This window comes from Eptesicus fuscus, chromosome 5 (assembly GCF_027574615.1).
Source record: "Eptesicus fuscus isolate TK198812 chromosome 5, DD_ASM_mEF_20220401, whole genome shotgun sequence".
Lineage (NCBI taxonomy): Eukaryota > Metazoa > Chordata > Mammalia > Chiroptera > Vespertilionidae > Eptesicus > Eptesicus fuscus.
In genome coordinates this window covers 64,910,007-64,934,324 of record NC_072477.1, presented here as the reverse complement: position 1 = coordinate 64,934,324, position 24,318 = coordinate 64,910,007, and the positions used below count along the sequence as shown (strand labels likewise).

Sequence of the window (24,318 nt, the reverse complement as noted above, 5' to 3'; positions counted from 1 at the left end):
CCCTTCCCTCTGGTAACCACCATATTGTTGTCTGTGGTGATAAGTTTTTTTGTTTGTTTGTTTATCTTGTTTGTTTACTTGTAACTTTCAGTTTTATATTCCACATGAATGAAATCATTATTTTGCTTAGCTTGATATTCTCAAGATCTATCCATGTTGTCACAAATGGCAGTATTTCATCTTTTCTTATGGTTGAGTAGTATTCCATTGTATATATGTACTATATCTCCTCTATCTAATCATCTATCAAAGGACACTTCATTGTTTTCATGTCTTGGCCATCATGAATAGCACTTCAGTGAACATAGGTGTGCATATATTTTTTGAATAAATATTTTCAAATTTTTTGGGTAGACCCAGAAGAGGGGTTGCTGGGTCATATGGTAACTATATTCTTAATTTTTTGAAGACCCTCCATGCTGTTTTCCATAGTGGCCCTCAGTTTACATTCCCACTGCAGTGAATGAAGGCTCCTTTTTCTTCATAACCCCTCCAACACTTGTTATTATTTGCCTTGTTTATGATAATCATTCTAACAGTTGTGAGGTGATATTCATTGTAGTTTTGATTTGCACTTTCCTAATAGCAAGTGAAGTTAAGCATCTTTTCATATGTCTGTTGACCATTAATTTGTATGTTGTCTTCTTGGGAGAAGTGTTTGTTCAGGTCCTCTGCCCATTTTTTAATTGGTTTGGGTATTAAGTTGTATGAGTTCTTTATATATTTTGGATATTAAATCCTTGTCAAAGCTGTAGTTTTCTTTTTCTGTGCTGTCTTTGCCATGTTTGGGGGTCAGGGTGATATCAACTTTATGTAGTAAATATGGTATATTAGTTCTGCTTCTATTCCAATCTCTTTGTAGAAGGCCTTTGGCTATTGCAGTAACTAGAGAGATAAAAACTACATCTCTCCATTTCCCAGATTCCCATGTAGCTAGTTTCAGATGTCAGTCAGGTTCCATCAATCAGAAGCGTTTATAGGTATCTTGATTTCAGAACTGAGTTTCACATTTTGCTGGTATGGATTTGGAAGATACAGAATGACTCTAAAACTACACTGGTTAATGCGGTGGTTTCCTGATCTCTGGATTGCAGCTACGGTGACATGATCCTGGAGCCCCAGCAGTTGCCACAGTGACTTCTGATTACCCAACTTCCTGATTCTAGCTGAGATGGAAGTTCCATTGGCCATATAGTTATATAGTACTAGAGGCCCGGTGCATGAAATTTGTGCACGGGTGGGGTCCCTAGGCCTGGCCAACGATCAGGGCCAATCGGGGCCTTCCTTCCCCCGGCTGCTGGCTGCCAGCTGGGGCCTCCCTTCATTCTGCACCACCCCCTGGTGGTCAGCGCACATCATAGCGGGCAGTCAAATTCCAGAGGGGACAATTTGTATATTAGCCTTTTATTATATAGGATTGTTCTAGGGGTCATTTCTAGATGCCTAGACAGGAACCTGCTACCTCAACCCTTCCCATGATGTTGTAAGCTCCTAATTCCCCCATATGAAGCTATTTACTTTTTGCTTAAAATAGCCAGAGTTGTTTCTGTTATCTACAGTTGAGTCTTGGTTGATATAGTCAGTGGTATCAGCAGTGAGTAGAAGCAACAGATAATTAAGGATGGGAACATGAAGTTGGTTAGCTGATCTAGTTGGATTTGAAGTCTGTGAAGACCTGATTTTCATTAGAGGATGAGATATTAGTGTTATTGGCTGAATTGTGTGCTCCCTGCCAAACTTATGTGTTAAAACCCTAATCCTTTGTATCTCACAATGTGACTTATTTCGATACTAGGGGCCCAGTGCACGAATTCGTGCACCTTGAAAGCAACTGTGGGCCGCGAAGCTGCAGTGGGCACAGGGGCGAGTCTTGGCCCATCCTCTGCACCCCAGCCCGGCCCCTCCCGCCGTGGCCCCCAGTCCCCCGTCTGCCTGCAGCCCTGCTCCCGCAACCGCTGATCCCACGTGCTGACGGTGCTGGCCCCACTCACACTCACTGACAGCGTGGAGTGATTGGGGCCAGCGCTGGCAGTGGGTGCTAGCAGATGCGAAAAGCAGCTGCTGGCCCCAATAGCCCCTCAGGAGCAGGGGGAGTTGGAGAAGCCTTGAGGGGCAATCAGGGCCAGCAGGTATGAGCGGGGCTGGCGCTGGCAGCAGGTGCAAGCACCAGGTGGGACCGCAGCACACAGGAGCAAAGAATTTTCAGTAACCACCAGAGGCTTGCCCTGATGACAACGACCGGCACCCCGCCCTGGTCTGTCGCCCCCATCCCACCTGCTGCACCATCCCACTGCAGCCAACACCTGCCATGTTTTGCGCTCTGCCACCTGCTACCAATGCCCGCTGTGTTCCACATGCACCCCTGGTGGTCAGCGCATGTCATAGAGACTGGTTGTTCAGTTGTTCTGCTGTTTGGTCTATTTGCATATTAGGGTTTTATATAGAGAGAGTCTTAGAAGAAGTAACTAAGTTAAAATTGGGTTGTGAGGCGGGCCATAATCTAAATGACTAGTGTCCTTTAAGAAGAGGAGATTAGGACACAGCTAACACAGAGAAATGACCATGTCAGGACAAAGCAAGATGATAGCCATTTGCACCAAGGAGAGAGGTCTCAGAAGAAACCAAAACTGCTGAGACTTTGATCTTAGACTTCTAGCCTCCAGAATTGTGAGAAAATAAGTTTCTGTTGTTTAAGCCACGCAGTCTGTAGTTTTTTGTTATGTCAGCCCTAGCAAGCTAATACAACTAGTAATAAACTACGTCATTCCATGGCAAAGTTACTTAAATTACTACCTATAGTAACCTGAAATAAAGTGCCTATTGAAAACATAGCTATGGCAGACCAAGTGGTAGGACCATACAGAATTCATAACTGTGAGGTGGCCTGGCTACTGTGAAGAGCTTAAGAAAGAAAACAGCAGTTTTGGGGCTTTAAATTCTTAGCCCAAGGCATTGTCAGAAACCTAATAAGTTTCTATAACAATCTAAAGTGTCTTATATCTGTTGTAGCTACAAAGTCCTTGTAGCTGAAAATCAGATGCTGTTTGATTCCATGATTTTCTGAAGTAGACCATAAAGTTGAATTCACAGTCTCATCAGGTCTGTGAATTTAGGGCATTAACTGGGAAAAGGTAGAACCCCTCAAAATTGAATATCAACATTTGAGAAGATTTGGATAATTCCAAATACAAACCTCAAAATTCCACTGTCTTCCATTTCAGCAGAAGCAGCTCTTTCTTCTGATAAAGCTGATCTTCCCTTGCTTGGACATCCTATGTTGACCTCACCTAAGATATACCATGCAAGAGGATTCCAATGATCCTTGTGCCCCACCCTTACCTCCCTTCACTGCCTCCAGACCTACTATCAGAATCAGAGTCCAACATGCCTAGGGAGCCAAATACAGTCTAATCCAGGAGGAGAAGGTGTGTACACCTAAAGAATTTTATGATTTTATATTGGCAAAAACACGGGAAATATGCATGGAAATGATTTCTCAGGGATTCCTAGACCAAAAGAAGGAATATAATTTTAGCATCACACTAAATTTGTTGACATGGGCACATATACTAGAGAATCTAGATTTGATATGGTAGCTGGAAGTGGTTCTAATTATTTTCTTGGTTGGTTACCTATAGTCTATATTCAGCTATATTGAAGTCTGCTGAATGAAGTTGAGATACTAGAAATTCCTTGACACACTGTAGAAGAAATGATCCATAAACTTAGGGATATAAAGATGTTGAAGTGGATATATCATTCATATATATATGAATGAGCTGTTTGATATATATGTATGTGTATATGTGTGTGTATGTGTGTGTATGTGTGTGTGTGTGTGTGTGTGTGTGTGTATCCTATCTAATAAAAGAGTAATATGCAAATTAACCATCACTCCGCGACAAAAATGGTGGCGCCCATGGCCACAAGATGGCGGCGCCCAGTCCTCTTAGCCCCGGTGGAGTCCACCCAGCAGCGGCAGTCCAGGGTGTCTGGCTGGGAGGCACCAGCGGCTGCCTGGACTGGGGTCTCAGAGCCGCAGGGCCCCGCCCCCAAGCTGCACCAATCGCTGGCAAGCGGCAGCAGTCTGGGCTGGGATCTCAGACCCGCAGGGCCCTGCCCCCAAGCTGCACCAATCGCTGGCAAGCGGCAGCAGTCTGGGCCGGGATCTCAGACCCGCAGGGCCCTGCCCCCAAGTTGCGCCGATCACTGGCAAGCCACGGCTGCGTGGGCTGGGGTCTCATGCCTACAGGGCCCCGCCCCCAAGCCACGCCGATTGCTGGCAAGCCGCGGCTGCCTGGGCTGGGGTCTCATGCCTGCAGGGCCGGGCACCCCCACTGCATGATCACCCAGCCAGCGGCAGCAGCCTGGGCTGGGGTCTCAGGCTGGCAGGGCAGTGCACCCCCACAGCGCTATCTTCAGGCCAGTGAAGTCAGCCTGGGCTGGAGCCATGCACCCACACCGGGCTATCCCCAGCCAGGCTGAGATGGCAGCCTGAGAAGGGGTCTCAGCCTGGCTGGGCTGAGGTGGCAGCCTGGGCTGGGGTCTCAGCCTGGCCAGGGCCCGATCCCCTTCCAGCAGTGGCAGCCTGGGGTCTCAACCATTGAGTCACACCAGCCAGGCAGATATGGAAGAATCTTAAATGTTTCTTTTTTTATAATATATATTTTATTGATTTTTTTACAGAGAGGAAGAGAAAGGGATAGAGAGCTAGAAACATCTATGAGAGAGAAACATCGATCAGCTGCCTCCTGCACACTCCCCACTGGGTATGTGCCCCCAACCAAGGTACATGCCCTTGACCATAATCGAACCTGGGACCCTTGATTCTGCAGGCCAATGCTCCATCCACTGAGCCAAACCAGTTAGGACTGTCCAATATGCTAAAGAAAAAACCCTATCTAATAAAGAGGGAATATGCAAGAGAGGGCATTTGGGGGTGACCGGGGTATCAAGGGAGGGCAGTTAGGCATTGATCAGGCTGGCAGGGGATTGGTTAGGGGGTGATCAGGCTGGCAGGCAGAGCGGTTAGGGGCAATCAGGAAGGCAGGCAGGCGAGTAGTTGTGAGCCAGCAGTCCTAGATTGTGAAAGGGATGTCTGACTGCCCATGGATCGGGCCTAAACAGGCTGTCGGACATCCCCCAAGGGGTCCCAGATTGGAGAGGGTGCAGGTTGGGCTGAGAGTCACCCTCCCCCCTGCCCCCAGTGGCCTCTAGTATATATATATACACACACATACATATATATCAAACAGCTCATCTAGCCCCTAATTCTGTTCTAGAGGAGAACAGAATTAGGGGCTAGATGAGCTGTTTGATATATATGTATGTGTGTATGTGTGTGTGTGTGTGTGTATATATATATATTGGCATATATATACACTAGAGGCGCCGCCATCTTGTGGCCTCTAGTATATAGAGGATCCAGAAGATACTCCCTTCATTGAGAAATATCTTGGTGAGGGAACACTTGGAAGGCATTGTAGTGTGTGAACATCTTTTGCAAGCTAGAGATAATGGTGGGAAATAATGCCATTAAAATTGCCCTCTAATTTCAGTGGAGATGATGAGACTCATCATAGTAGCAGCTCTTAATTGTTAGAGACAAGGTGGACATGTTTCCATAACATGCAGCAGGGCTTTAATGGTTAAACATTCAGGGCAATGAACAATAATATCAAGGAGCCTGTTAAACTGAAACAGATGGACTGGCATTCTACTTGATGGAATAATCAGAAGAATTCTATTTATATTTGATGGACAGTAAGACAGAACCTCTAAAACAATTCCAAATAGAGTTAGTTTCCAGAACCAAAACATCTTGTTTGAGGTGGGAGGCCTAGAATTTATGTAGAAGGATGTTGTAAGGACATAAAAATAATAAACTCTCTCTCCTAACCTTCCCTAAAGAGGTCTGTGACCATTTACCAGGGTGACTATGCACCAGAGAAAAAAAATATCTAAACCTTTGAGGGATTTTGAGTGCTGCCTCTGAGCTTACATAAATTCTGGGGATCCAAAACATCTTAAGAGTCTATCCATCACACGGGGTGCTGAAGGGGAGTCAGGTGATAGATAAACAAAATTTTGACCTGGTTCCATCTCCTGTGGACTCAGGGGGTCAATAATTCATTCTATGTCATTTCCTCAGTTTCTGAGTACATGATTGGAATGAGAAGAAAAAGCAAAATGTTTAGATTCTATGTACCAGTGTTTCTCTACTATCTGGATCATGGTAATAATGATGATACTAGCTAACACTATTTAGTGCTTATTATGTGCTAGGCACTGTGACAAATGCTTTACCTGCATGATGTCATTTAATTCTCTCAAAAAAACCCTCTATTTATTATTTTTAAATCAATTTTTTATTTTTCAATTAGAGTTGACATACATATTATATTAGTTTCTGGTGTACACCCCAGTTATTAGACATTATATAACTTACTAAGTGATCATCCCAATAAATCTCATACTCATCTGATACCTTACACAGTTATTAGAATACTAGAGGCCCAGTGCACAAAATTTGTGCACTCTGGGGCAGGGGGTCCCTCAGACCAGCCTGTGCCCTCTTGCAATCTGGGAGCCCTCAGGGGATGTCCCACTGATGGCTTTGGCCCACTCCCCGCAAGACATCAGTCAGTCATCCTTAGTGCTGCCGCGGAAATGGGAGAGGCTCCCGCAGAAGCAGGCAGGAGAGGCTCCTGCCACCACCGCTGCGCTCACCAGCCATGAGCCCGGCTTCTGGCTGAGCAGCGCTCCCCCTGTGGGAGTGCACTGACCACCAGGGGAGAGCTCCTGCATTGCGCATCTTCCCCCTGGTGGTCAGTGCATGTCATAGCAACTGGTAATTCCGCGGTTTGGTCGATTTGCATATTAGCCTTTTATTATATAGGATTATTGCCTATACTAGAGGCCCAATGGACGAAATTCATGCAAGGGGCTTGGCCCTCACAGCCATGGCAGCTGCCTCGGCCCTTGCAGTCCCGGCTTCATCTGGAAGGTCATCCAGAAGGACATCCGGAAGGTCGTTTGGCTCTCCGGTCTAATTAGCATATTATGCTTTTATTATTATAGATTCCCTATTCTGTGCATTCTCATAACTATTCTGTAACAACCAATTTGTGCTTAATTCCTTCACCTTTTCACCCAACTTCCCTCCCATCTGGCAACCATCAAAATGTTCTCTATATCTATGAGTCTGTTTCTGCTCTGCTTATTTGTTTTTTAGATTCAACTGTTGATACATATGTATTTATTGCCCTTTTATTGTTCATATTTTCAATCCTCGTCTCCCTTCTTTCCCTTCCCCCTCTATTCCTCCTTCTCCTCCTCCAAAAAGACCCTTTAACATTTCATGCTGGTTTGGTGGTGATAAACTCCTTTAGCTTTTTCTAGTCTGGGAAGCTCTTTATATGACCTTCAATTCCAAATAATAGCTTTGCTGGGTAGTGTAATCTTGGTTATAGGTCATTGATTTTCATCATTTTGAATATTTCTTGCCACTCTCTTCTGGCCTACAAAGTTTCTGTTAAGAAATCAGCTGACAGTCTTATGGGAATTCCCTTGTAGCTAACTAACAGCTTTTCTCTTGCTGCTTTTAACATTCTCTCTTGCTTAACTGGTGTGGCTCAGTGGTTGAGCATCAACCTATGAACCAGGAGGTCATGGTTCAATTTCTAGTCAGGGCACAGACCCAGGTTGCAAGCTCAATCTCCAGTGGGGAGCATGTTAAGAGGCAGCAAATCAATGATTCTCTCTCATCATGGATATTTCTCTCTCTCTCTCCCTCCCTCTCTCTTCCTATCTGAAATCAGTTTTAAAAAAAGATTCTCTCTTTGCCTTGAACCTTTTACATTTTCCTTATGATTGGTGTTGGTGTGAGCCTCTTTGGGTTCATCTTGTTTGGGACTCCCTGCACTTCCTGGACTTGTATGTCTATTTCCTTCACCAAGTTGGGGAAGTTTTCTGTCATTGTTTTTCCAAATAGGTTTTTAATTTTTTGCTCTGTCTCTTCTCCTTCCGGCACCCCTGCAATGCAAAATATTAGTACCTTTGAAGTTGTCCCAGAGGCTCCTTACACTATCCTCATTTTTTTAAATTATTTTTCCTTTTTGCTGTTCTAATTGGGTATTTTGTTTTGTTTTGTTTTGCTTCCTTATATTCCAAATCACTGTTTTGATTCTCCGCTTCATCTATTCTACTGTTGATTCCCTATAAATTATTCTTCATTTCAATTGATGTATCCTTCATTTCTGACTGGTTCTTTTTTTTATGCTTTCCATGTCCTTTTTTATGCTGTTGAAGTTCTCTCTAAGTTCATCTACTCTTCCCCTAAGTTCATTGAGCAGCCTTATAAGCAGGGTTTTGAACTCTGCATCTAATAGATTGCTTGTCTCTGTTTGGAGTGTTTTTTTTTTGTTTTTGGAGCTTGGTTCTGGTTTTTTTTCATTTGGGACATGTTTCTTTGTCTCCTTATTTTGGCAGCCTCCCTGTGTTTGTTTCTGTATATTAGGTAGAGCTGCTATGTCTCCCATGCTTGGTAGAGTGGCCTAATGCAGTAGGTTCCTGTAGGGTCCAGTGGCACAGCCTCCCCATTCACCTGAGCTGGGCACTCCAGGTGCATTCCCGTCACCCCTGTGTGGGCTGTGTACAATCTCCTCTTATAGTTGAGCCTTGATTACTGTTGGCATGTCAATGGAAGGGATTTCCACCCCCGACCCCCCCCCCCAGGCCGATAGGCTGCAAGGACTGTCTGCAACCAATGTAGAGGTTCACCTGGCCCACCCCACAGAGCAGGACTTACTTCAACTGGGCTCTGGTGTCTGCTGAGTCCACCCCTTGAGTGTGTCACTTGTGGAGGTGGTTGGGTGGTGTTTTGATGTTCTCTGAAGCTGTCCACCAGGTGCACTGGCTCTGGGTGGTACAGGCCAAAGTCAGCCACTGCCGTTATCTGCCTAGGGCTACCCAGCATGAGCTACAGAGCAATCTGCACATGGTGGCTACTTGTTCTTGGATGCTCAGGAGAGGCCAAGTTTTGAACCAAGGCTGGCTGCCACTAGTGCAAGCCTGGGGCCACTTGAAGAGAGGTACAGGGTACGCTGAGATTGGATGCTGCTTGTTTGAGAATTTTTAGGAAAGCCTGAAGCATGAGCCAAGACAGGTCCTTCATGTGGAAAAGCCACTGAAAACAGCTTGGATGGACCTGCAAGTTGGTGTGGTGGGGTCTTAGGGAATCACCAGGTCAGGGTGAACAGTGATAGCCAGATTGATGAAAACTTAGATATAGCCCCCACCTGCCAACTCTCTGGGGTAAGGGCTTAGAAGAGGAACAATAACCTCTGCCAGCACTTCTGTCTGGGAGAAAGCTGCCTCTCCAACTCTCACCCTGATGCCAGACACTTCAGTTCCTCTCCACATGATCCCTGGTGCCTTTCAAACTATAGCTCCAGTGCTGGAACTCAGAGTGAGTCTGAGTAAGTCTGTGTTCTGGCCCTTTAAGAGGAACTACCTGGGACTCCAGAAGCTCTCTGTCTCACTCAGCCACAGTCCTGGCTGGTCCTTAAAACCGGAAGTTATGGGGACTTCTCTTCCTGGCACTGGAACCCTGGGCTTGGGAGCCTGGTGTGGGGCTGGAACCCTTCACTCCTCAGGGAGGACCTCTGCAGCCAAGATATCCCTCCTGATTTTTGTCCACCTCATGTGAGTGTGGTATCAGCACATTCCACATCTCCGTCACTCCCACCAGTCTCTATGTGGCCTCTTCTTTATATCCTTAGTTGTAGGACTCCATTCAGCTAGATTTCAGGTGGTTCTGAATGATAGTTGTTCTGTAGTTGTATTTTTTATGTCATGGGAGTATGCAAGTACCATGTTTATCTTGACTGGATCTATTTATTCTTGCTTTTATTATTTCCACAGTATAGCTGAGGAAACTGAGAAGTAGAAAGATTAACTTGTCCAAAGTTATATACCTATTACATGGAGCTATCTTCAATCCAGGCTCTCTGACACCAAAGCCCACGCTCTCAGTTATGGCTCTCCATTGCCTTATCTATGCTATGTCACATGAATATTGATTTACTAATTAATGAATTTGAATTGAGAAATATGTTGAGCCAAAACCTATAATAATTTGTTTTTCTATTCCTGCTTTGTTTTCTAGGCTGATTTCAAGCTCAGGAGATACAGGCAGTCTTATATTGGCAGATGAAAAAGGAGATCTAAAGTGTCATATCACGGCAAACCCATTCAAAGTAGACTTGGTGTCTAAAGAAGAGGTTGTGATGAGCATAAACGCCCTGGGCCAATTGTATTTTGAGCATCTGCAGATTCCTCTCAAGCAAAGGTATTTTTGCACATTACTTGGCACATAAAGAATTTAAGAAAACCTGATTGTGAATACCAGTTGCCTAAATCTATAATACATCAACACAGAAAATTGGTTTGCCTTATTTTATGAAATATTGTTCTGAAATTTTTCATCTTTCACCTGTGCAGGTGAATGCAGGCTTAATGATAATGATTTCCATACTTTTGCAAGAATAACACTCTTAACACATCCCAGGTAATGGCATTCTCAACCCACTGCACCCTCTTAAAACACTCTGTTGACTTGATAAATATTAATACGAACTAATCAGAATTTCACTTTATTCCTTTACAATAACATGAGTTACCCTAGACTTGTCTATGAGAAATGTTAAATATAAAGACAAATGATTAAAAGTAAAGAGATGGAGAAAGATATACCATGTTAGCACTAATCAAAATAAAGTGAAAGTAGTCATATTAATTTCAGAAAGATTAGACTTCAGAACGAGGAAAGTTATGCCCTAGCCATTTTGGCTCAATGGATAGAGCATCAGCTTGTGACTGAAGGGTCCCAGGTTCGATTCCTGTGAAGAACACATGCCCAGGTTGTGGGCTCAATCCCCAGTAGGGGACATGCAGGAGGCAACCAATCAATGATTCTCATCATTGATGTTTCTCTCTCTCTCTCTCTCCCCTCTTCCTTCCTCTCTGAAGTCAATAAAAATATATTTTTTTAAAAAAAAAGGAAAGTTATGCCGAAACCGGTTTGGCTCAGTGGATAGAGCGTCGGCCTGTGGACTCAAGGGTCCCAGGTTCGATTCCGGTCAAGGGCATGTACCTTGGTTGCGGGCACATCCCCAGTAGGGGGTATGCAAGAGGCAGCTGATCGATGTTTCTCTCTCATCGATGTTTCTAACTCTCTATCCCTCTCTCTTCCTCTCTGTAAAAAATCAATAATATATATATATATGTATATATATATATATATATATATATATAAATAAAATAAAAATAAAAAAAGGAAAGTTAGCAGGGATTAAGAAGAGCATTATGTAATGATAAAGGGGTCAATTGTTTGAGAAAACATAAATAACAGTCCTTAATGTGTATGTGCCTAACAACAAAGGATCAGAATATATGAGGCAAAACTGATAGAACTGCAAAAAGAAATAGATGAATCCACTGTTGTAATTAGATATCTTAACACCCTTATATCAGAAATGGACAGATCCAACAGAGAGAAAATCAGTATGAACATAGTTGAATTCAACAGCAAAAACAATCAACTGGGGATAATTGGCATCTATAGATTTCCATATTCAATAACAGTAGATTACATTCTTCTCAAGCTCACATGGAACATTCACCAAGATAGACTATATTTTGAGTCATGAAACACACCTTAAAAATTTTAAAAGAATATAAATCATACCATGCTAACTCTCAGATCACAATGGAATTAACCAGATATAAATAGCAGAAAGATGGAAAATTCCAAAATACTTGGAGATTAAACAACACACTTTTAAATAACACACAAGTCAAAGAAGAAACCTCTAAAAATATTTTTTAAATTTTTGAACTAAATGAAAATACAACTTATCAAAAGTTGTGGCATGTAGCAAAAGTAGTACTTAGAAAGAATTTTTAGCATTGAATGAATATATTAGAAGAGAAAAGATACATCTGATTAGGGTTTAATAACCAAAATTTATAAAAAACTTATACAACTTAACACCAAAAAACAAAAACAATCCAATTAAAAAATGGGCAAAGGACCTGAATAGACACTTCTCCAAAAAGAACATACAGATTGCCAATAGACATGTGAAAAGATGCTCAATGCCAGTAATCATCAGAGAAATGCAAATGAAAACCACAATGAGATATCACTGTATACCTGTCACAATGGCTATCATCAGTAAATCAACAAACAACAGACATTGGTGAGGTTGCAGAGAAAAGGAACTCTTGTGTACACTCTTAGTGAGAATGCAGATTGGTGCAGCTAAACAGTATGGAGTTACCTCAAAAAAATTAGAAATGGAACTGCCTTATTACCCAGCTGTTCCACTTCTGGGAATACATCCTAAGAAGCCTGAAACACTAATTTGAAAGAATATATGCACCTCTCTGTTCATTGTAGCATTATTTATAAAAGCCAATATTTAGAAGCAGCCCAAGTGCCCATCAGAAGGTAGACTGGATTAAAAATAAAAGAGGGTGTGGAATACAACTCAGCCATAAGAAAGGAAGTCTTACCTTTTGCGACAGCATGGATGGACCTGGAGAGTATTATGCTAAGTGAAACAAACCAGTCAGAGAAAGACAAATATCATATGATTTCACTTATGTGCAGGATCTAATTAATAAAATAATATAACAAAATAGAAACAGATTCAGATATAGAGAACAAACTTACAGCTATCAGAGGGGAAGGAGTTGGGGGGCTGGATGAAAAAGGTGAAGGCATTAAGCAAAAAACAAACAAAAAAATCACCTTATAGACAGACAATAGTATGGTGACTACCAGAAGGAAAGGGGAGAGGGAGCAGTAGAAGATAAAAGGGAAATAAATGGTGATGGAAGGAGACTTGACTTGGAGTGGTGAACACACAATACACTATACAGATAATATATTATAGAACTATACATCTGAAACCTATATAATTTTATTAACCAATGTCACCCCAAATAGAAATAAATAAATAAATAAATAAGAAAAAGTAAATAAAAATATATAAATCAGTAATCTGAGCTTCCACCTTAGGAAATTAGAAATATAAGAGTATATTAAATACAAATAAATAGAAGCAAAAATAATATTAAAAATTAGAGCAGAAATCAATGAAATTGAAAAGGAAATCAAAAGAGAACATCAACAAAACCAAAAGTGTTTCTTTAAAAAGATAAATGATGCCCTAGCCAGTTTGGCTCGGTGGATAGAGCATTGGCCTGTAGACTGAAGGGTCCTGGGTTTGATTCTGGTCAAGGGCATGTACCTCAGTTGCAGGCTCCTCCCCAGCCCGGGCGCTGGTCTGGGTTCCTGCAGGAAGCAACCAATCAGTGTGCTTCTCTCACATCAATATTTCTCTCTCTTTCCCTCTCTCTTCCACTCTCTCTAAAAATCAATGGAAAAATAAAAATAAATAAAAGATTAAACCAGGCGTCCTCAAACTACGGCCCACAGGCCACATGCGGGTGTTTTTGCCGTTTTGTTTTTTTACTTCAAAATAAGATATGTGCAGTGTGCATAGGAATTTGTTCATAGTTTTTTTTAAACTATAGTCCGGCCCTCCAATGGTCTGAGGGACAGTGAACTGGCCCCCTGTTTAAAATGTTTGAGGACCCCTGGATTAAACGATCAATGAAATCAATAAGCCTTTATTCAGGCTGAGAAAAACAGAGAAGACAAAAATTACTAATATCAGAATGAAAGAAGGGATATCACTATATTTCCTCTGGAATTAAAAAGATAATAAAGGACTATTATGAACAACTCTCTAAGCCCATAAATATGATAACCTAGATGAAACAGACCAATTTCTTCAAAGACACAATCTGCCAAAACTCACATAAGAAGAAATAGGCAATCTGAATAGGCCTATAATTGAGTCAATAATTAATAACCCTCCAAAAAAGAAAGAACCAAGCCCAGATGGAGTCTGGTGCATTTTACCAAACACTTAAGATATTATAACAATTCTCTATAATATCTTCTAGAAAAAGAAGAGGGAATTCTTTCTCACTCATTCTATGAAGCCAGCATTATCTAACATCAAAAAAAGACAGAGAGAAAGCAAGATGGTGGCATAAGGTATACACCTGTATGTGCTGCCTCTCACAACCACACCAAAACTACAACTAAAAGACAAAACGACTATCATCCAGAACTATGGGAAAGCTGGCTGAGTAGAAGTTCTACAACTAAAAGGAAAGAAAAAAAGCGCATTGAGACCCGGTAGGACGTGCAGAAGTGTGGAAAAGCAGAGGTACGGAGGTGCGCGAATCAGGCTGGCGACTGGGTGCGCTGTTTTTTTCAATCGGGAAGGAGATACAAGCTCCCGACTACTCTGAACTTCAGTTTCCGGCGAGACTCTGGGGACCCAGACTCCTACGGGGAGAAGCTGGACTGTCTGGCATCAGGTTGGAAAGTGAGGGTGGCTTTCTTGCAGAGGTGCTCACAGGAATCATTGTTTACTGCGCGGGGACGCGGGACACAGAGACACAGAGACACAGAAACAGCTGACTGCCAGCCATTGCTGTTTGCTACACCCTGGTGATTCCCTGAGACTGCGCCCCACACAATTTACAAACCCACCCAAACTGTGTGCAGTGGCTTTTGCATATGAATGGCCTGCCCTTCCACAGCTTAACCTAACAAACTGCAGCTGGGTCAGACAGCTCCAAAACTTCCAAACCCCAAATAAAGAGGAGAAATCTACAGATCTCTCCATAGCTCCTGCTGGGTGGCCTCAGGCAGTAGCTGACTTGCACTTCCTTGGAGATCCAGGAGCCAGTGTACCTAGTGGTCAGTGTGAGACGATACCAGATTTCAACTCCTCACATCCATAAGTGACACACTCAAGAGGCAGACTCAGTGAGCACCAAAGCCCCACTGAAGCAAGTCATGCCCCATAAGGGTGTCTCCAGCACAGCAGTTCTTCCATTTTAGATACAGCGGGTCCTCACAGCCAATTTGCCTGGAGGTCAATTCCTTCCAGTGTACCAACAGCAATCAAGGCTTAACTACAATAAGACTGTGCACCCAGCCCACAAAGGGGTGCACCAAGAGTGTCCACCTCCGGTGATTGGGGAGGCTGAGCCACTGGGCCCTATAGGTCACCTATCACACAAAGCCACTCCATCAACACGGAAGCAGCCAAAACGCAGAGACAAAGAAACATGTCACGAATGAAAGAAATGGAGGAAAGCAAACTACTGGATATAGAGTTCAAAACCACAGTTATAAGGTTACTTAAGAATCTTCTAGAAACCTCCGAGAAACTTAGTGAGACTTTCAAGGATCTTAATGAGAATGCCAAAAAAAATGGAAAAGGACCAGTCAGAAATTAAGCATACACTGTCTGAAATAAAGAATAATATACAGAAATTCAACAGAAGACTAGAGGACCCCAAGACTCAAACCAAAGATTTGAAATATGAGGAAGCAAAAAACACCCAACCAGAAAAACAAAAAGAAAAAATAATAAAAAAATATGAAGATAGTGTAAGGAGCCTCTGGGACAACGTCAAGCGTACCAACATCCGAATTATGTGGGTGCCAGAAGAAGAGAGAGAACAAAATATTGAAAACCCATTAAAAGAAATAATGACAGAAAACTTTCCCTACCTGGTGAAAGAAATAGACTTACAAGTCCAGGAAGCACAGAGAACCCCAAACAAGAGGGATCCAAAGAGGACCACACCAAGACATATCATAATTAAAATGCCAAGGGCAAAAGACAAAGAGAATCTTGAAAGCAGCAAGAGAAAAAGTTAGTTACCTACAAGGGAGTACCCATATGACTGTCAGCTGATTTTTCAAAAGAAACTATGCAGGCCAGACAGGAGTGGCAAGAAATATTCAAAGTGATGAACAGCAAGAACCTACAACCAAGATTACCCAGCAAAACTATCATTTAGAATTGAAGGTCAGATAAAGAGCTTCACAGACAAGAAAAAGCTAAAGGAGTTCGTCACCACCAAATCAGGATTATATGAAATGCTGAAGGGTATTCTTTAAGAAGAGGAAGAAGAAGAAAAAGGTAAAGATAAAAATTATGAACAACAAAGTGACAACAAATACATATCTACCAACAAGTGAATCTAAAAATCAAGTGTATAAAAAATCTGATGAACAGAATAAACTGGTGAATATAATAGAATCAGGGGCATAGAAAGGGAGTGGACTGACAATTCTTGGGGGGAAGAGAGTGTGAGGGGTGAAGGAAGAGATTGGACAAAAATCTTACACCTATGGATGAGGACAGTGGTGGGGGATAAGGGTATGAGGCGGGGGGGGGGGGTGGATCGGGTGGAGGGGAGTTATGGGGAGGGAAAGAGGAACATCTTTAATCTGAACAATAAAGATTTATTTAAAAAAAGACAAAGACATTACAATAATATAGCATTACAAACCAATATTTATTATGAACATAAATGCAAAAATATTCAACAAAATATTAGCAAATTGACTCCAATTTCTAAAAAGAATCATGCACCACGGCCAACTGGAATTTGCCTCAGGCATGCAAAGCTTGTTTAACATTCATAAAGTCAATTAATGTAATCTATTTAGCATGAAGCTAAAGAAGAAAAATCACATGATCATATCAACAGATGTAGAAAGAGCATTTGACAAAATTTATAGAAGGTAACTTCCTCAACTTGATAAAGAACATCAACCCAAATCCTACAGCTACTATCATACTTAATGGTGAGAAACCCAAAGTTTTCCACTAAGTTCAGGAGGAAAGCAAAGATGTTCCCTCTAACCACCACTTTTCAACATCATACTGGAAGTCCTAGATAATGCGATAAGACAAGAAAAGGAAATGAAAGTTATACAGATTGGGAAAGAAGAGATAAATACTCTTTGTTCACAGATTGCATAATTGTCTGTATGGAATATCTGAAACTGGCATACATACACAAAAAAGAAAACTTGTTATAATAAGCAGTATAACAAGATTGCAGGGTACAAAGTTAATGCACAAAAGTAAATTGCTTTTCTATATACCAGCAATGATCAAGTAGAATTTGAAATTTAAAAACACATTACCATTTACATTAGCACCCCCAAAATGAAGTATTTAGGTATAAATCTAACAAAATATGTATGAGATCTATGTGATAAAAACTACAAAATTCTGATGAAAGCAATCAAAGAAGGACTATATATATGGAGAGAGACTCTATGTCTGTGGATAGGGAGATTCAATATTATCAAAATGTCCATTTTTCCCAACTTGATCTAGAAATTCAACATAATCCCAATCAAAATTGCAGAAAATTATTTTGTGGATATTAACAAACTGATTCTATGGTTTATGTGGAGAAGCAGAAGGCCCAAAATACCAACTTAGTGTTGAAGGAGAACAAAGTTGGAGGGCTGACATTATGTTACTTCAAGACTTAATATAAAGCTACTGTAATCAAGACAGTGTGGTATTAGCAAATAAACAAATAGATCAATGGAACAAAATAGAGAGCCCCAAAATAGACCCACATAAATATAGTAAACAGATCTTTGACTAAGGAAAAAGGCAATACAATGGAGCAAAAATATTCTTTTCAACGAAGAGTCTGGAATGACTGGACATCCACATGTAAAAAAGTGAATCTAGACACAGGTCTTACATCATTCACAAAAAATTAACTCAAAATGGATTATAGGCTTAAATATAAAATGTAAAACTATAAAACTTGTAGAAGATAATATAGGAGGAAACCTAGATAACCTTGGGCATGGCGATTACTTTTTAGATATAATACCAAAGGCATGAGCCATGAAAGAAATAAGTGATAAGTTGGGCTTCATAAAAATTAAAGTATTGCTCAGTGAAAAACAATGTCAAGAAAATGAGAGGACAAGCCACAGACTGGGAGGAAATATTGCAAAAGACATACCTGATAAAGTACTGCTATCCAAAATATACAAAGAACTTTTAAAATTCAATAATAAGAAACCAGACACCCAATTTAAAAATGGGTAAAAGACCTGAATAGACACCTCACCAAAGAAAATATATAGATGGCAAGTAAACATATGAAAAGACATTCAACATCATGTCATTGGGGAATTGCAAATTAAAACAAGATACCACTACACATTTACTAGAATGGCCAAAATTCAAAAAAACTTAACAACAAAATGCTGGTGAGGATGTGAAACAATAGGAACTCATATTCATGGCTGGTGGGAATGCAAAATGATTGTCACTTTGGAAGACAATTTGACATCTTACAAAACTAAATATAGTCTTACCATACAATCCAGCAATGTGCTCCTTGGAATTTACCCAAAGGAGTTGAAAACTTATGTCCACATAAAAACCTGCACATGGATGTTCATAGCAGCTTTATTCATAATTGTCAAAACTTGGAAGTGACCAAGATGTCCTTCAGTAGGTTAATAGATAAATAAACTGTGTTACATCCAAAGAATGGGATTATTATTCAGCTTTTAGAAGAAATGAACTATGAAGCTATGAAAGGACATTAAGGAAAGTTAAACACATATTACTAAGTAAAGGAAGCCAATCTGAAAAATGCTACAAGTATGTAACTTTTTTATTCCAACTATATGAAATTCTGAAAAAGGCATAACTATGGAGATAGTAAAAACATTAGTGGTTGCAAGGCATTAAGGAGGAGGGAGTGATGACTAGAACACAGAAGATTTTTAGGACAGTGAAACTACTCTGTATGAAACTATAATGGTGAATACATGTCATTATACATTTCTCAAAACCCACAGAATGTACAATACCAAGAGTGAACCCTAATTAAATTATGGACTTTGAGTGATAATGATGTGTCAATGTAGATTCATTTAATGTAACAAATGGACCACTCAGATGCAAGATGTTGATAGTGGGAGATTGTGGGTGTGTGGGGACAGTAGGTACCTGGGAACTCTCTGCACTTTCTGCTCAATTTTTCTGTGAACCTAAAAGTACTCTAAAAAATAAACTTTACTAATTAAAAAAATTAAAAGGCAACATACCAGTTATCTTAAGTTTCACCATAGAATTTTAACATATATTAGAAATCAAAAAGAAATATACATAATATAGAAAGAACATATACCGATCAATAATAAAAATAATAAGCAAATAAAAATGGGTGATACAGACTACAGCTGTGCATATTAAAATAATGAATATCAAAATTATTAATATTGAGTAAACAAAGCATGTCACAAAAGAATATGTATAGTGTATCTCTATTTGTATAAAAGTTTTTTAAAGGCAAAACCAAGTTATATATGTTTGGGGATTCATATACTCATGGCAGTACTATAAAAAAGCAAGAAAACAATTTCATACAAAATTTATTTAAGTTGTTACCTCTGAAGGGTGAGGGAAGGAGGCAGATACATTTGAAGAGAGGCACACAGGAACTCCAAAGGAACAAGTCATTTCTGTGCTTATGCTCACTGGTGGGTCATAGTTGTATCCTTAAGTATTACTCTCTAAACTCTGCACATACATTATACACTCTTCTATATACATGCTGTATTTTATACTAAAGAAAAAGTAATGAATAGACAATTCATAGAATAAATAGAAATACCATTTAATGTACAAAAAGTTAGTCTACAGCCCTAGCTGGTTTGGCTCAGTAGATAGAGCGTCGGCGTGCAGACTGAAGGGTCCTAGGTTCAATTCTGGTCAAGGGCACATGCCTGGGTTGTGGGCTCGATTCCCAGTGGGGGACGTGCAGGAGGCAGCTGATCAATGATTCTCTCTCATCATTGATGTTTCTAGCTCTCTCTCCCTCTCTCTTCCTCTCTGAAATCAATAAAAATGTGGGTTTTCTTTAAAGTCTACATTAATTATAGAAATTCAAATTGAAATGCATTATCTTTTCTAAAATACTTTAGGTTGGCAAAAGTTTAAAAAATCCATAAAGTTCAGTATTGTGACGAGTAGGGAGAAATGAGCACTCAAATACAATTGTAGGTGATAGAGTAAGTTGTCACAGTCATTTTGGAAGGCAGGGCATTATGCTGCTCTGTACTACAGTAACACTGGGTGAGGGAAGCTGTGTTCTACCTTGCTTATGTTTGTTTAAATATCATGAGCATGTATTACATTTATAATAAAAAACTGATGAAGATATTTTTAAAGGGGTTAATAAGAAAATTCAAATATTTGAATAAGAAAGCAAACTCTTGGATTAATGTTTATCATAAATGTTCAATTTTATAACTTTATTTTTATTTTTATAGTGATGTTATTTTTAATAAGTTAAAATTTATAGTGTTATAATTTATAGAGTTTCAAAAGTTGGAAATGAAAATCTTTATAATTGAACAAAATTCCATCAGTCTTGCCATGTGTAAAACAATTTTATCTGTATTACAACAGAGCTACCAGAGAAAAGGAGAATGCATCAATTGACACCTCTCAGGTAATCTAGATTGAGAAATTTGTCTTTTTTTTTTTTTTACATTTTAATCATCATCATTGTGTAGTATATAATGTGTCCTGTTCTTTCCTTCTTCTACAGATGGATATTTGATAAATTCTCTGTAAATGTAATCACCTGTCTCTTTTGTTCATCTTATCTTCTCATTGATACTTTCATTCATTTGTACATGTATTTATCCTATCTAATAAAAGAGTAATATGCAAATCGACTGTCACTCCAACACACAAGATGGCTGCCCCCATGTGGTCAAAGATGGCTGCCCCCATGTGGACACAAGATGGCCACCACAAGATAGCCAGCAGGGGAGAGCAGTTGGGAGGGACCAGGCCTGAAAGGGAGGGCAGTTGTGGGCAATCAGCCAGCAGGGGAGGGCAGTTGGGAGGGACCAGGACTGCAAGGGAGGGCAGTTGGGGGCGATTAAGCCTGCAGGGTAGGGCAGTTAGGGGTGACCAGGCCGGCAGAGGAGGGAAGTTGGGGGCAACCGGGCCTGCAAGGAAGGGCAGTTGGGGGGGACCCAGGCCTGCAGGGAAGAGTAGTTGGAGGGGACCAGACCTGCAGGGGAGGGCAGTTAGGGGTGACCAGGCCTTCAGGGAAGGGCAGTTAGGGGCAATCAGGCTGGCAGGGGAGAAGTTAGGCATCAATCAGGCTGGCAGGGGAGTGGTTAGGGGGAAAAAAGGAAGAAAATTCTGACACCTGCTACAAATGGATGAACCTTGAAGACATTATACTAAATGAAATAAGCCAGACACAAAAGGACAAATACTTTATGATGCCACTTACATGAGATATCTAGCTGAGTAGTCAGACTCATAGAGACAGGAAGTAGAATAGTGGTTGCCAGGAGCTAGGGGGAGGGAGGAATGAGGAGTTGCTGTTTAATGGGTACAAAGGTTCAGTTTGGGAAGATGCAGAAGTGCTAGAGATGAATGGTGATGATGGTTGCACAACAATGTGAATGTATTTAATGCCACTTAAAATGGTTAATACACTTAAATTGGTTAATATGATAAATTTTGTTATGTGTATTTTACCACAATAAAAAATATATTCATGTCAGCTATTGTTCATAAGGATGATTATTGACATTTATATAGGACACAGATCTAATTTGTTAAATACACTGACATCACAAACTAGTCTTGAGATGAACTAATTTTTTGTTCTAATTTTTTAATAATCCAAATAAAATGTGCTTGCAACGTATAAATTTATTTAATTTGCTCCTTTTTTTTTTTTTTTTTTTTTTTTTTTGTGCCAACAGAAAAATCAAGAGGATCTAGGCCTGTGGGAGGAGAAATTTGGAAAATTTGTGGATGTCAAAGTTAATGGTAAAATTGAATCTGGAATAGTCCTAAAACAGATCTTTCCAAAATGGCTAAATATCTCTATCCAAAAGTTACTGGAGCTTTGGCACCTAAACAAGTAACTTCTGCAAGATGAACAGAAATCTCAGATTTGAGTCCCCTATTCTTCCATAATGCATTGCAACAAAGAAATAATGATTATATGCCTTTTGTGGAGAGTATAAAAGAACTATAGGCCTCATGGAGCTTATGGTCTCATGGAGTGCCCTAGATCAGCACACTACTTGCACTAACCAGTACATCAGATAGCTGCAAATTCCACATTCTATTTTTATGAGAGTCAAGTGATGACAAAACAATTTCTAGAGCTCATCAGCTCCAACATTCCAAGCCAGTGGTTCTCAACCATTGCCAGGCCTCCCCATCAGATGCCCATCTGTGACATTTCCCCCTAGGCTTAGTGATGGGAGTGTGTGTGTGTGTGTGTGTGTGTGTGTGTGTGTGTGTGTAGGTGTAGTTTGTCTCTTTGGGAGATACCTTTCAGATATTTGAGACTTACGTAACTGGAAAAAATACTCACTTTCTTCCTTCCTCCTCCCTGCCCTGTAAAAGGCCAGACCCTCCCTAATTCCTTGAAAATCCCTGTTCTAGTATCTATATCTATAGCCTAGTACATGATCAGCGCTGACAACTTGCCCAAAATTTATAAGCAAGGGGGACATCATAATCTTTTTTACCTTCTCTGTAGCACCCTCATTCCATAAACTCCTCCAAATAAGGATCATTTGAGGTCAAATACTTTAACCTACGAATGAATTTAAGGCAATGTTATCCTTCCTAATTATTTGAATTTTCCCATATCTCTAAAATAATTGTTAAATAAAAGACTTTGTCTTTGGTTAAAGGACATTTATGTGTTTACAATCACAGGGTATTCTGAGGAGCCAGGAACGATCCTCCTGGCGCCCTTGACATTATAGTCCCTGAACACAGTGAGAAAATAATCAGGCACAAGACACCCACTCTTTCATCTAGCAAAGATTAAAATTGCTCAGTATCCTTTGGTTTCTAAAGCAAAGGAGTACCTAATATATTTTTTAAAAGTTTAGATTAGAAAGAAAGCTAAAACTTTGTAGCCATATGTTACCAATAAAAAGATTTACTATAAATGAGGACACGGAGAGAATCAGCACACAGCTAAGCGAACATAAGTAATAAGTGACCAGAACTTTGCCTTTTGCATTGTATCCTCACAACACCCGAATACAGAAGTCAGCACAGTGGTTTACTGATAGATCAGGGAAAGCTCCGATCTCTAGACCTCTAGTTTAATCATCTTACTACACTCATAGTTAACTGATTGCCCCAATGAGAAGCAAAACTCAGTCAATATCCTGATCCCCACAGGTCCTGCCTCCATTGGTTTGGATTTCTCCTTGCATGGATTTGAGCATCTCTATGGGATCCCACAACATGCAGAATCACACCAACTTAAAAATACTGGGTAAAGTGAAAACAATAATTCTTATGGGAAAAGCATTGCTTATAGATTTTGAAGAATCTCCCTTGAATTGCCCTAGCTGGTTTGGTTTAGTGGATAGAGCGTCAGCCTGCAGGGTCCCTAGTTCGAGTTTGGTCAAGGGCACATGCCCAGATTGCAGGCTCAATCTCCAGTAGGGGCATGCAGGAGGCAGCTGATTAATGATTCTCTCTCATCATTGATGTTTCTATCTCTCCTCCCTTCCTCTCTGAAATTAATAAAAATAATTTTTTTAAAAGAATCTTCCACTCAGAGCAGTAGTTCTCATTTTTTTTTTTTTTTTTTGGCAAAAAATTAGATAATTCTAAAAACTGTAATGCTGAACCTAAAAATATAAAGGAAGTCAACATATGGAGTTGCTGTGGTTGAAATGAGGGTCAGGGGGAATTTTCATCACATCACCTCCTGGGTGTTGCCTTTACCTCTCAAGGCCTTACTGTGGAACCCTGAGAGAATGCACTGTGAAAAACACCTAGAAAAACGCTTTTACTAAGAAAGGACAGTGAGCCAGAGAATGGGAAAGTGTGGCATTTCATATCACCTTTGATTTTCTCAGGGAGATCATTTCAAACTAACACTACTGGCAAATAAATGCCAGAGGCATATGACTAACTGGAAGCAAAACCAAAGATACACAGAGTCTGATCAGGCTTGCCAGGTCCAGATGCTGTTTATGTGACAGGGCTGCATAGTGGCAAGTGCATCAGAAACCCTGCTGCTCTAACACCAACCTGAGCTCTGCTCCCACCCCAATTCAGGTCCTGAATTTTTCCCTACTCAGCCCTGGGTCAGCATGTTAAGACATTATCATTTTGTTTAAGTGGCAGAGAAATACAAAATTTGTCAAAAATAATCTATTGTGTGCTTGCTATTGTAGGGGATTCACAGGAAACAGTCCTAAGCTCACAAGAGATATTTAGAAAAGATATCTTAAATATGAGATTATGTATACCAATTGTCAATTGAGGGGATGCAAAGGAATCAAAGGAGGAGGAT

The 24,318-nt window shown here is 40.5% G+C and overlaps 1 protein-coding gene across 2 annotated transcripts in view; it reads left to right on the top strand.

Annotated features, from left to right (window-relative positions):
* GANC (glucosidase alpha, neutral C) overlaps positions 1 to 24,318 on the top strand; it is an 86,979-nt gene that overhangs the window by 13,836 nt on the left and 48,825 nt on the right. For both annotated transcript variants that reach the window (XM_054716318.1, XM_054716319.1), the window contains exons 5-8: positions 10,169 to 10,351; positions 20,415 to 20,457; positions 21,740 to 21,806; positions 23,190 to 23,286. In XM_054716318.1, the coding sequence (XP_054572293.1) occupies positions 10,169 to 10,351; positions 20,415 to 20,457; positions 21,740 to 21,806; positions 23,190 to 23,286 (390 nt within the window). The remainder of the gene's footprint in view (positions 1 to 10,168; positions 10,352 to 20,414; positions 20,458 to 21,739; positions 21,807 to 23,189; positions 23,287 to 24,318) is intronic.